The sequence below is a fragment of the Manis pentadactyla genome, chromosome 4 (assembly GCF_030020395.1).
Source record: "Manis pentadactyla isolate mManPen7 chromosome 4, mManPen7.hap1, whole genome shotgun sequence".
NCBI lineage: Eukaryota > Metazoa > Chordata > Mammalia > Pholidota > Manidae > Manis > Manis pentadactyla.
In genome coordinates, this window is record NC_080022.1 from 163,904,119 (window position 1) to 163,917,800 (window position 13,682).

General features: G+C 40.5%; 1 protein-coding gene across 1 annotated transcript in view; it reads left to right on the forward strand.

Moving 5' to 3' along the window:
- Window positions 1-13,682, forward strand: part of CA10 (carbonic anhydrase 10) — a 454,967-nt gene that overhangs the window by 68,311 nt on the left and 372,974 nt on the right. The window contains exon 2 of the mRNA XM_036879814.2: window positions 9,901-9,975. Within this exon, the coding sequence (XP_036735709.1) occupies window positions 9,901-9,975 (75 nt within the window). The remainder of the gene's footprint in view (window positions 1-9,900; window positions 9,976-13,682) is intronic.

The window sequence follows — 13,682 nt, forward strand, 5'->3', positions numbered from 1 at the left end:
AAAATTCTGTATAGGGGGGTCAATACTCAATGCACAATCATTAATCCACCCCAAGCCTAATTTTCGTCAGTCTCCAATCTTCTGATGCATAACGAACAAGTTCTTACATGGAGTACAAATTCTTACCTAGTGAATAAGTTACATGGTGAACATTACAAGGGCAGTCATCACAGAAGCTTTCGGTTTTGTTCATGCATTATGAACTATAAACAGTCAGTTCAAATATGAATATTCATTTGATTTTTAAACTTGATTTATATGTGGATACCACATTTCTCTCTTTATTATTATTATTTTTAATAAAATGCTGAAGTGGTAGGTAGATACGAGATAAAGGTAGAAAACATAGTTTAGTGTTGTAAGAGAGCACATGTAGATGATCAGGTGTGTGCCTGTAGACTATGTGTTAATCCGAGCTAGACAAGGGCAATAAACATCCATGTATGCAGAAGATTTCTTTCAGAACATGAGGGGGGAGGTTCTAAGCCTCACCTCTGCTGATCCCCATTTTCTCACCTGATGGCCCCCTGCAACTGTGCCTGTCTTAGGTTGTTCCTCCCTTGAGGAATCTTACCCGTCTCTGGCTAACCAGTCATCTTCCGGGGCCATACAGGGAAATGTTAAGTTGGTAAGTGAGAGAGAAACCTTATTGTTTGAAAAGGTTAGCTTTTTACTGCTTTGCATATTTATGCCCTGTGGCTTCTATGCCCAGCATTTGTCTTGAGGTGTCTTTACCACTTGGAAGAAATATGATACTCGGTAAATTCGACATGTGGCACGAGTTCTATTTAAAGGTTGTAATTAGGTAGGAAGAAGAAAAGCTATAGAAGTAGCAGGCAGAAGAAAACCTGGGAAGATTGATTATTTCTTTGACATATCTTCTTGTAGAGTAACTTCAGCATGGATACGTTTTAAACTACTAATTAAATTGTGCGCACACATTAACATAATAGGAGTATAGTTACATAACCAAAGCATACCTGTAATTACCAGCCATCTCCAGTGAAACCAAGAAAACCAGTTAGGCACCTTAGGCATTTGTGAAAACTTATCCATGATATGGTGGATATTGTCCAACTGAACTTGAACAGTCTGAGAGAAATCAGACAAATTAACACAACCCATTCCTGGGGACTGTTCACATCCCATATGTTCTTTTAACAGTAAATATAGTCTGTGGTTGTAAGATTTTGGAGTGCTACAATTTGCACTTCTCCTAATTCTTGGTTGAGTTCCAACAGTATAGATCCAGTCAAATTTGTTGTTTTACTGTATGCACAGGCCAGCTTAGATATCTCCTTCATCATTCCCATGGCAAGTCCAGGAACTGGTGGGATGAGTGTATCTACACCTGTGGCAGTGTGTGGATCTTTGTTGGGGTTTTTTTTTTCGCTGATCATCTTCTGTCATGAGTCTTCCCGAGAGTGCTGATGTTGGAAGTTCTTTTTCATAACGTATCTTAGTTCATTTTTGGGGTAGCCCAATTAGGCTTTGATCCTCTGTATAAACACAAACAGACCCTTTGCCTACACTTTTATATGCCCTTTATATCATTGTGTAGAACTCATTGGAGGTCACCACACAGGAACTGCTTTTTTTTTTTCGTTTTTTTTCTCATTAATCTACACTTACATGACGAATACTTTGTTTACTAGGCTCTCCCCTATACCAGGTCCCCCCTATATACTCCTTTACAGTCACTGTCCATCAGCATAGCAAAATGTTGTAGAATCACTACTTGTCTTCTCTGTGTTGTACAGCCCTCCCCTTTCTCCCACCTCCCTATGGATGCTAATCTTAATACCCCTCTTTTTCTCCCCCCCTTATCCCTCGCTACCCACCCATCCTCCCCAGTCCCTTTCCCTTTGGTACCTGTTAGTCCATTCTTGAGTTCTGTGATTCTGCTGCTGTTTTGTTCCTTCAGTTTTTCCTTTGTTCTTATACTCCACAGATGAGTGAAATCATTTGGTATTTCTCTTTCTCTGCTTGGCTTGTTTCACTGAGCATAATACCCTCCAGCTCCATCCATGTTGCTGCAAATGGTAGGATTTGCCCTTTTCTTATGGCTGAGTAGTATTCCATTGTGTATATGTACCACATCTTCTTTATCCATTCATCTATAGATGGACATTTAGGTTGCTTCCAATTCTTGGCTATTGTAAATAGTGCTGTGATAAACATAGGGGTACATTGGTCTTTCTCATACTTGATTGCTGCATTCTTAGGATAAATTCCTAGGAGTGCAATTCCTGGGTCAAATGGTATGTCTGTTTTGAGCATTTTGATGTACCTCCATACTGCTTTCCACAATGGTTGAACTAACTTACATTCCCACCAGCAGTGTAGGAGGGTTCCCCTTTCTCCACAGCCTCGCCAACATTTGTTGTTGTTTGTCTTTTGGATGGCAGCCATCCTTACTGGTGTGAGGTGATACCTCATTGTAGTTTTAATTTGCATTTCTCTGATAATTAGCGATGTGGAGCATCTTTTCATGTGTCTGTTGGCCATCTGTATTTCTTTTTTGGAGAACCGTCTGTTCAGTTCCTCTGCCGATTTTTTAATTGGGTTATTTGTTTTTTGTTTGTTGAGGCATGTGAGCTCTTTATATATTCTGGACGTCAAGCCTTTATCGGATGTGTCATTTTCAAATATATTCTCCCATACTGTAGGGATCCTTTTTGTTCTATTGATGGTGTCTTTTGCTGTACAGAAGCTTTTCAGTTTAATATAGTCCCACTTGTTCATTTTTGCTGTTGTTTTCCTTGCCCGGGGAGATATGTTCAAGAAGAGGTCACTCATGTTTATGTCTGAGAGGTTTTTGCCTATGTTTTCTTCCAAGAGTTTAATGGTTTCGTGACTTACATTCAGGTCTTTGTTCCATTTTGAGTTTACTTTTGTATATGGGGTTAGACAAAGGTCCAGTTTCATTCTCCTACATGTACCTGTCCAGTTTTGCCAGCACCATCTGTTGAAGAGACTGTCATTTCGCCATTGTATGTCCATGGCTCCTTTATCAAATATTAATTGACCATATATGTCTGGGTTAATATCTGGATTCTCTAGTCTGTTCCATTGGTCTGTGGCTCTGTTCCTGTGCCAGTACCAAATTGTCTTGATTACTATGGCTTTATAATAGAGCTTGAAGTTGGGGAGTGAGATCCCCCCTACTGTATTCTTCTTTCTCAGGATTGCTTTGGCTATTCGGGGTCTTTGGTGTTTCCATATGAATTTTTGAATTATTTGTTCCAGTTCATTGAAGAATGTTGCTGGTAGTTTCATAGGAATTGCATCAAATCTGTATATTGCTTTGGGCAGGATGGTCATTTTGACGATATTAATTCTTCCTAGCCACGAGCATGGGATGAGTTTCCATCTGTTAGTGTCCCCTTTAATTTCTCTTAAGAGTGACTTGTAGTTTTCAGAGTAGAAGTCTTTCACTTCCTTGGTTAGGTTTATTCCTAGGTATTTTATTTTTTTTGATGCAATTGTGAATGGAGTTGTTTTCCTGATTTCTCTTTCTGTTGGTTCACTGTTGGTGTATAGGAAAGCCACAGATTTCTGTGTGTTGATTTTGTATCCTGCATCTTTGCTGTATTCCGAAATCAGTTCTAGTAGTTCTGAGGTGGAGTCTTTAGGGTTTTTTATGTACAGTATCATGTCATCTGCAAATAGTGACAGTTTAACTTCTTTTTTGCCAATCTGGATTCCTTGTATTTTTTTGTTTTGTCTGATTGCCATGGCTAGGACCTCCAGTACTATGTTAAATAACAGTGGGGAGAGTGGGCATCCCTGTCTAGTTCCCAATCTCAGCGGAAATGCTTTCAGCTTCTCGCTGTTCAATATAATGTTGGCTGTGGGTTTTTCATAGATGGCCTTTATTATGTTGAGGTACTTGCCCTCTATTCCCATTTTGCTGAGAGTTTTTATCATGAATGGATGTTGAACTTTGTCAAATGCTTTTTCAGCATCTATGGAGATGATCATGTGGTTTTTGTCTTTCTTTTTGTTGATGTGGTGGATGATGTTGATGGACTTTCAAATGTTGTGCCATCCTTGCATCCCTGGGATGAATCCCACTTGGTCATGGTGTACGATCCTTTTGATGTATTTTTGAATTCGGTTTGCTAAAATTTTGTTGAGTATTTTTGCGTCTACGTTCATCAGGGATATTGGTCTGTAGTTTTCTTTTTTGGTGGGGTCTTTGCCTGGTTTTGGTATTAGGGTGATGTTAGCTTCATAGAATGAGTTTGGGAGTATCCCCTCCTCTTCTATTTCTTGGAAAACTTTAAGGAGAATGGGTATTATGTCTTCCCTGTATGTCTGATAAAATTCCGAGGTAAATCCATCTGGCCCAGGGGTTTTGTTCTTTGGTTGTTTTTTGATTACCGCTTCAATTTCGTTGCTGGTAATTGGTCTGTTTAGATTTTCTGTTTCTTTTTGGGTCAGTCTTGGAAGGTTGTATTTTTCTAGGAAGTTGTCCATTTCTCCTAGGTTTCCCAGCTTGTTAGCATATAGGTTTTCATAGTAGTCTCTAATAATTCTTTTTATTTCTGCGGGTCCGTCGTGATTTTTCCTTTCTCATTTCTGATACTGTTGATTTGTGTTGACTCTCTTTTCCTCTTAGTAAGTCTGGCTAGAGGCTTATCTATTTTGTTTATTTTCTCGAAGAACCAGCTCTTGATTTCATTGATTTTTGCTATTGTTTTATTCTTCTCAATTTTATTTATTTCTTCTCTGATCTTTATTATGTCCCTCCTTCTGCTGACCTTAGGCCTCATTTGTTCTTCTTTTTCCAATTTCGATAATTGTGACATTAGACTGTTCATTTGGGCTTGTTCTTCCTTTTTTAAATATGCTTGGATTGCTATATACTTTCCTCTTAAGACTGCTTTTGCTGTGTCCCACAGAAGTTGGGGCTTAGTGTTGTTGTCATTTGTTTCCATATATTGCTGGATCTCCATTTTGATTTGGTCATTGATCCATTGATTATTTAGGAGCGTGTTGTTTAGCCTCCATGTGTTTGTGAGCCTTTTTGCTTTCTTTGAACAGTTTATTTCTAGTTTAATGCCTTTGTGGTCTGAAAAGTTGGTTGGTAGGATTTCAATCTTTTGGAATTTACTGAGGCTCTTTTTGTGTCCTAGTATGTGGTCTATTCTGGAGAATGTTCCATGTGCACTTGAGAAGAATGTGTATCCTGTTGCTTTTGGATGTAGAGTTCTGTAGATGTCTATCAGGTCCATCTGTTCTAGTGTGTTGTTCAGTGCCTCTGTGTCCTTACTTATTTTCTGTCTGGTGGATCTGTCCTTTGGAGTGAGTGGTGTGTTGAAGTCTCCTAGAATGAATGCATTGCATTCTATTTCCTCCTTTAGTTCTGTTAATATTTGTTTCAGGTATGTTGGTGCTCCTGTATTGGGTGCATATATATTTATAATGGTTATATCCTCTTGATGGACTGAGCCCTTTATCATTATGTAATGTCCTTCTTTGTCTTTTGTTACTTTCTTTATTTTGAAGTCTGTTTTGTCTGATACCAGAATTGCAACACCTGCTTTCTTCTCTCTGTTGTTTGCTTGAAATATCTTTTTCCATCCCTTGACTTTAAGTCTGTGCATGTCTTTGGGTTTGAGGTGAGTCTCTTGTAAGCAGCATATGGATGGATCTTGCTTTTTTATCCATTCTATTACTCTGTGTCTTTTGATTGGTGCATTCAGTCCATTTACATTTAGGGTGATTATTGAAAGGTATGAATTTATTGCCATTGCAGGCTTTAAGTTTGTGGTTACCAAAGGTTTAGGGTTAGCTTCTTTACTATCTTACTGTCTAACTTAACTCGCTTGTTGAGCTATTATAAACGTGTTCTGATGATTCTTTATTTCTCTCCCTTCTTATTCCTCCTCCTCCCTTCTTCATATGTTAGGTGTTTTGTTCTGTGCTCTTTTTAGGAGTGCTCTCATCTAGAGCAGTCCCTGTAAGATGCCCTGTAGAGGTGGTTTGTGGGAGGCAAATTCCCTCAACTTTTGCTTGTCTGGGAATTGTTTAATCCCTCCTTCATATTCAAATGATATTCGTGCTGGATACAGTAGTCTTGGTTCTAGGCCCTTCTATTTCATTGCATTAAGTATATCATGCCATTCTCTTCTGGCCTGTAGGGTTTCTGTTGAGAAGTCTGACGATAGCCTGATGGGTTTTCCTTTGTAGGTAACCTTTTTTTTCCCTCTGGCTGCCTTTAATACTTTGTCCTTGTCTTTGATGTTTGCCATTTTAATTATTATGTGTCTTGGTGTTGCCCTCCTTGGATCCCTTATCATGGGAGTTCTGTGTACCTCTGTGGTCTGAGAGGCCATTTCTTCCCCTAGTTTGGGGAAGTTTTAGGCAATTACTTCTTCAAAGACATTTTCTATCCCCTTTTCTCTCTCTACTTCTTCTGGTATACCTATAATTCGTATATTTTTCCTTTTCGATTGGTCACTCAGCTCTCTTAAAATTATTTCATTCCTGGAGATCCTTTTATCTCTCTCTGCATCAGCTTCTCTGCGTTCCTGTTCTCTGTTTTCTAGTCCATTAATGGTCTCTTGCATCTCGTCCATTCTGTTTTGAAGTCCTTCCAGAGCTTGTTTTATTTCTGAATTCTCCTTCCTTAGTTCTTGCATATTTCTCTGCAAGTCCATCAGCATGGTTATGACTTTTGTTTTGAATTCTTTTTCAGGAAGACTGGCTAAATCTATCTCCCCAGATTCCTTCTCAGGGGAAGATGTAGCAGATGCCGAAGCTGTCTGGGTTAGTCTTGTCTGGATCATATTTTTTTGCCTTTTCATGTTGACAGGTGCTATTGACTGTCAGCTGGGAGGGCCAAAATTTTCACTTGCTACTGGCCTTTCTTTACTGGGACAACTGCGACCCCTAGTGGCTTGTGTTGGGTAATTGCGTGTAGAGTGGTTCTTTGTGTCTTGCCTGGCCGGGAGGGAGAAATTTCCCTTTCTGTGGGCGGAATTTGTCTCAGGCTGCTTCTCTGCTTTCGCAGCGCCCGGTGGGGTGATGGATGGGGGGGCTGCTTGACTGTTTGCCTCCGTGAGGGGTCTCAGAGCTGTTGCCCAGGGGGTTAGTGCGTCCGGTTTTCCCTGTAATTTCCAGCTGCTGGACTATGACCTGTGTTGTTTCCGTCAAGCTGTTAAGTCCCTGTCCGTTTAAGACTTTCAAAAAGCCCCCGCTTTTCTTTGTCAGAGGGGCATCAGCTTCGGCACCCGCTCAGAGGTCTTACTCCCTGTTCCCCCAGTATCCAGGGCCCCCTGGGCACGTACTGTGTCTGCGCTCTGGCCCGGATGGCTGGGGCTGGGTGTTCAGCAGTCCTGGGCTCCGTCTCCCTCCCGCTCTGCCTATTCTTCTCCCACCGGGAGCTGGGGGGAGGGGTGCTCGGGTCCCGCCGGGCCGGGGCTTGTATCTTACCCCTTTCACCAGGCACTGGGTTCTCGCTGGTGTAGCTGCAGTCTGGCCCCTGTCCTGCGTCTTCTGTTCTCTCTTTTAGGGCTAGTTGTGTTTGTTGTGTTTTCAAAAGTATATATGTTTTTGGGAGGAGATTCCCACTGTCCTACTCACGCCGCCATGTTGGTTCCACCACACGTTGGTTTTTTAAATGATTGTATGTAAATACCATAAGCAAAATATTTTGTAACGCAACTTGATAAAAAAATTTAATATAAAGCAAAAGCTTTTGAGTGCTATGTAGGTGTTTAGTTGTAATGACAAAGTATATGCAAGAAAGTGTGACTTTCCCAACAACTGGCTCTGTGAATAGTGAAAGGACTCTTTTTATGGTTTAAATTGTTCAGTAACAGGCAACAATCTTGACTAGATAATTTAGTGAGTTTTGATAAAACTTAGAAATTCCTGTCTTTGATAAGGAAAAGCAGTCTTGGCTTAACTTTGATACAAAATTCTTGGGTCATGTCTGCAGTTCTGGGCTTTCAGAAATGTGTATCTTTCCATTCTAGGCACATGCTCCATGTCCAGCAGACCTAGATTTAAGTTTACTGAAATACCAGATTTTTTTTTTTTATCAGTAGGATGTAGTGTCCATGAATTTTATTTAATTATTTCAAGGTGAGTAGTGCACAGTGTTTATTTCAAGAAAGGGCCACTGGATCTTAGGTAACATTTGATCTCGCAGATTTCTAAGCCTTTTGGATTCCCCTCGTGCTCCTGTGATGACCCTCCAGTGACTTGGGAAGGAGGATGCGGGGGTCATGCAAAGTCTAGGCCAAGAGGGAGAATCAGAATCATTCTGAACTCTACAGAAACGTCCTTTGTCTACCTACTTGGTGAATTTTGCAACCACACAACTCTTGATCTGGTTTCTTGATTTGACCAAGCCTAAAAGTCTCTTGGCTGACATATCTCCTTGTCTTTCCCTGCTGCAAATAATCTGGAGTCTCAGTTAACCATTCCTCTAGGCTCCCTGGCTAGGCAAAACCTCTCCAGCCTCTTCTTTGAGGTCCCTTCCCCTGTCCAAGAAGAGATGAGCTGGCTTTCAACTCAGCCACCATAAGAATCTCTCTCAAGAGCTGTGGGAATATCTGAGCTCTGTCCATTCCACATGAGAAGTCAGAATACTGGGGAATCCAGTGTACTGAGAAGCATCCATGCCCTAGATCTGTCCTGGGCAACTTGAAAGGTATTATCTTTCCAGAATCTTAAATTCCAGAGTTCTTTGTCTCTCTTTTATTTGTTTCTAAAGTCCCTGAATCCCACTGTCAGCTCCAGAAAATGTGGGTTTCTCTTCTACTCATACTGTGTCATAAACCCTCCATCATATAGAGCTGCAAGCCTCAGGGGTCTTAATGTCATAAAGAGAAAAAGTATCTTCTCTATTCTATAGACAGACACCTGGAGATAAGCAATTTAAACTCATATAGAAGCTAAAAGGATTTAGCAAATCCTCTCTCTACACACAGCTTTGCTTTCCAACCCATTTTGTTGGACCATTCTCTTTAACCCAAAATGAGCCTGAAGAAAGAGTCTGAAAAAAAAATAGGAAAGGAAAATAAACTAAAGGTTTAACATTTGCTGAATACTGGCCTAATTACAAGTTTGGTTGAAATTACCTTATTTTTCTCCAATGTGACTAAGAGCTGAAATATGAATGCAGTTTAATTAGTAAAGGGATCTACAGAAGTTTATGTGTCACCTGTGCTTAGGAGTGTATATGCATGTATAATGGAACTACCCCAGTCCACCCATCAGCTGTCATAAATGTCAAGGATTATCCTGAGATCATGTCCATCATGATCTCACAGGTCCCTATGGTAAGTCCTGATTTCTTGAGCTTTCCACCCTTTCACTCTCAGATGTCAAAAGTCTTCCCTGCGATTAATTATTTTCTAGTTTTCATTTTCCTGGGGCCCCAGGAAAGCTGTCTGATTACACATTCCCTCTTCTAGCTTAGCCTTTTCTTTTTCATCAGACTCACTATCTGTCCATTCCTAAAGATTCCACGTACATGTTGGGTTCTTGCCTGGCTCGTGGATGGGGTCAACCTCCTCTCCTCAATTCCAGCAGAGGGTGCGTGTGTGTGTATGTGTGTGTGTGTGTGTGTGTGTGTGTGTTTAGGGGCAGGTACAGAGGAGAGTCAGAGGTAAAGACAAATGACAGGGAAATTCAGGTAGGCTGAAATGCATGATTACTATTCCTTTTCAATAGAAATACTATTTTTTATAAAGCTCATGACAATATATTTACAGATTAATAATCTATTTAGGAAAGGAGGTATATGATCGCTCTTGCATTTTGTAGTGTGACTTTTGGGTAGAAAAGCATTATTTTATGTGTAATCATCCTTCTTACTTGGCCAGGACACAATACTTCTCTTCAATCACCTTAATCTCTTTTCCTTGTTTTTTTCTTTAGCTCAACAGAATTCACCAAAAATCCATGAAGGCTGGTGGGCGTACAAGGAGGTGGTCCAGGGAAGCTTTGTTCCAGGTGAATACCCATTTATTTTTACTTCATTTTTAAGAAAAGAATTTGAAAATTTGTATCATTTGCAGAATTTTGCATTTGCTACATGGTAAGGACTGAATTGTAAAAGGGAGTGTCATGTGACTTACATGTTGGATGAATATTCCATCCAGAGAAAGTTTATTAGGTAGTGAGAGTTTAACCAAGGCCACATTTTCCCATCTGAGCCAACATCCCGAAGTCCTTTCATCTGGATGGCTCTGTCAGGGAGAGGTTGGTGGAGGATTGAGTGTTGAAGTTCTGTTCTGCTAGAATTTGGTTAAGTGAGAAGAGCCATTTTTTAACATTAATAAAACAGGAAGTCTGGAAAGGCTGACCATGACCATGGCAATGAGGCTTGCTGGGATGCATGCTGTCACTGATGTCACTTCAGTACCTTCCATGGTCAGGACTTAACAGATTGGACCAAGCGCCAGCTAAAAATAACAGGCAAAGCGGATGCTGTCAGCATGCGGGGAGAGAACTGAAGGCAGGCTATAGCCAGAAACAATCCATGAGTAGTTCAGAAGAAAAATGGCGAGGGGGGTCCTCATTCTCCCCCACTTCTCTTCCTCTTTTTTCCACAAATTAATCATTTTTAATGGAATGTAGTTGATATATAATATTATATTGGTTTTAGTTGTACAACATCACGATTCAGCAACCATATGCATTACTAAATGTTCACCACGGTAAGTGTAGTTACCATCTGTTAACATATAAAGATATTACAATATCATTGACTGTATTTCCTCTGCTGTACTGTCACCCCCATGACTAATGTACTTTACAAGTGGATGTAATCCTAATCATTGTCCTCAAGCATTTAGTGGGCAGGGGTGGCCGGGAGGCAAGAGAAAGGGCAAAAATGTTAAAGGGAAGGATGGAAGGGAAGGCAGGGGAGACATTTTAAAGTATTTTTAACTGCTTAGCTGTGAAGATAAGAAATAAAGCTCTCAAGAAGAGCCAATGTGGGGTCCCTACTCAGGCACTGAGAACAGAGGACCCCAATATCACCCAAGGTCTTTGTAGTTTGTGGCAGGTAAAAAGAACATGCCTCCGGGTCACGTGGACAGTTCTTGGCTGTTACATCTGTTCCTCTGCTTCTAGAATTCATTGCCATCAGCTGTACAGAACTAAGCACATTCCTAAACCCCTATGAGCATCACTTGTCTCACTCACTTTGTGGGACCATAGGAAGAAATCAGGCACAATGAGGGAGAGTGGGTGACCCAGGAAAAAGCTAGCTGACTGCCAATAGCTTCATAAGTTGACATTATTAACTTCATAAGTTTACTTGGTACATTTATTCCTTGGCCCAGTGGGCATAGAAACTGAACTTGATTAAATCACCCAGAAATGATCAGGTTTCTGATAATAATCTTATGACAACTTAATTGACACAAGCTAAGTTCATATGACATGATACAGATACATGGCATTTTATACTTGCAAGGGTGGACATCTCTTTCCAATGGTTAGAGTGCTTACATTTTTTTCAATGAATCTGCTTCTCGTGTTCAAGATATACAAGAAATTACATTTGTAATTATATTCTTATGCTAGGTGATTATGAAATTAGAGCTAAAAAGGGCATTCCCTCCAGGTTATAATGAGTCTTCCTAAACTAATAATATTCTCTGTAGTGACTGAAGTGCTCATGGGTAATACTGGATAGGCACTGCAAAATTTTTAGTGTTTTCCTCTGTTCACACATTCTCTTCTTTACATGGGTTCAGGGTGTTGTTTTGATTTAGTTTTTGGCTTTTGCTTTTAAGACAACCACAGGAAGAAGTTTTATCTTTATGTGTTGATTTGAGAGTTTAACCTTCTCTCATTTTGAGCTTTACATCAGATAATATGTATAAAACCTGCTACGTGTGTGGGCAGCCTTAAGGTGTGGAGGGCCAAGTGTGAACTCTGCAGTCATGCAGACCTGGAGTGGAGTCTGGGTTCTCTGCCTTCCTCCTGATGGTGCTGTTAGCATGTTGCCTACCTACATGCAACTCCCAGGGTCTCCACCTCACACATGGAGATAAGGATCCAAGCCACCTCATGAACGTTTATGAAGACAGAGTTACATAATGCAGATAAGGTGCTTTATGGTAACGTCCAGTGCATGGTGTGAGTCACTATATGCTCATTGCCATAGGTATAACTTGTTATCTTATCACACTAAAAGACAAAATTCAACCAAGTAAATTTGAAGATCTGAGTGGCTTTCTTAAATGATTCATGAATCAGTCAGCATCCCACTAGCAAGCTGAGAGATGCCCCAAGGAGTTGTACAAAAAGGAAGGATTATATAGGAAGGAGAATGGGGCAATAATTTTTTAGCAAAATAGGATTATTTCAGACCAGGTCACTTTCCCTTAGGGGAAAGAGCAGGGGGTCTTATTGAGGGGTCACCATATCTTCTTGGGGGGGATGGGTCCATCCCCCAAGTGCTGTTAGCACCAGATTACCTCATGGTGCTGACTGGAAAATCCCTGGCTGGCCAGTTAAGACTACGTTTCTGGGGAAGATTGAAAATGCATTTACATTGGGTAGTAAGCCTGTGTTTGATGGCTTTGCTTAATGTGAGTGACTCCATTTGGGTCCTGTTTTGTCTTTTTGCCAGTCAGTAACAGTGTAATAGGATATTTGATACTTTTCTGTTTGAGAAAAGGCAGAGAACTATAAACTAGAAAATGTAACTGCAAGTAAGGGTCTCTCATGGTGCTTAGAACATGGGAGGTGCTTAGTAAATGTTCCTGGAATTTATAAGCTCAATGGATTTCTCCACAGTGGACAACTGAGGGGTGACTTTATCATCCTCTGGGTTTAGCAGTCCTGATACCTTTTGGCTTCTTGGTGAAGACTTGGTAAAGATGATTTCCCTTCCTAAACTTTGGGGAACTGCACCCAATTAACAAAGATGAGTCATGAAAACTTCTGAATTTCATAGTTGCACTTGAGGCTGCAACAGATGATAGAGTCCAGATGATCTCCTTTTTCTCAGTTGATACTTAGGGCAAACAATGGACCCTTATTTCTTATTATCATTACTGAGTATAAGCTTAAGAGGGTTCTTTACTTTGTCATTGGGATATTTTTCAGGTTATGAATGTGTGAAAAAGAAGAGAACTTGGAATGACTAGACTATATAGCCAAGATTTATTGTCCCTTAAGTTCTTTCCAAGAGTATCTAGAAATAATTGCCAGTTGGAATATTATTTCCAACCTCCAGGGTAGGTTGGAAGGGGAATATGTTCCCAGCCCAGGTCAAAGAACCTTTGAAGCTGTAATCAGTAAAAGAGAGAAATAAACTGGGAGAAATCCATTTATTGCATGCAAACAGTTGACAACTTCTGCTCGCGTATGTCTCTCGTGACCCTACTGCAAAAGGAACCCACCAAACCTCTCTGGTCCAGGTGTGCCCTCACTCCCCACCCTACTTGTAATCACCTATTGATATGGAGATGGACTACTTCTCTCTACCCCTTAGTAACACCTATTTATATATAGATGAATTAAGGCCAGATGACAGATTCTGGAAATATTGCAATTTTACCCACAGCCCACCCCTCGAGAAATCTCGCCTCACAATCTACTCACTCCCCATCTGCCACAATGGCCCCTGTGTGAGAAAACTGGAGCTAATAACTCCAGTTTTATTAACAGACTAATAACATACAAAACAACATCAATAA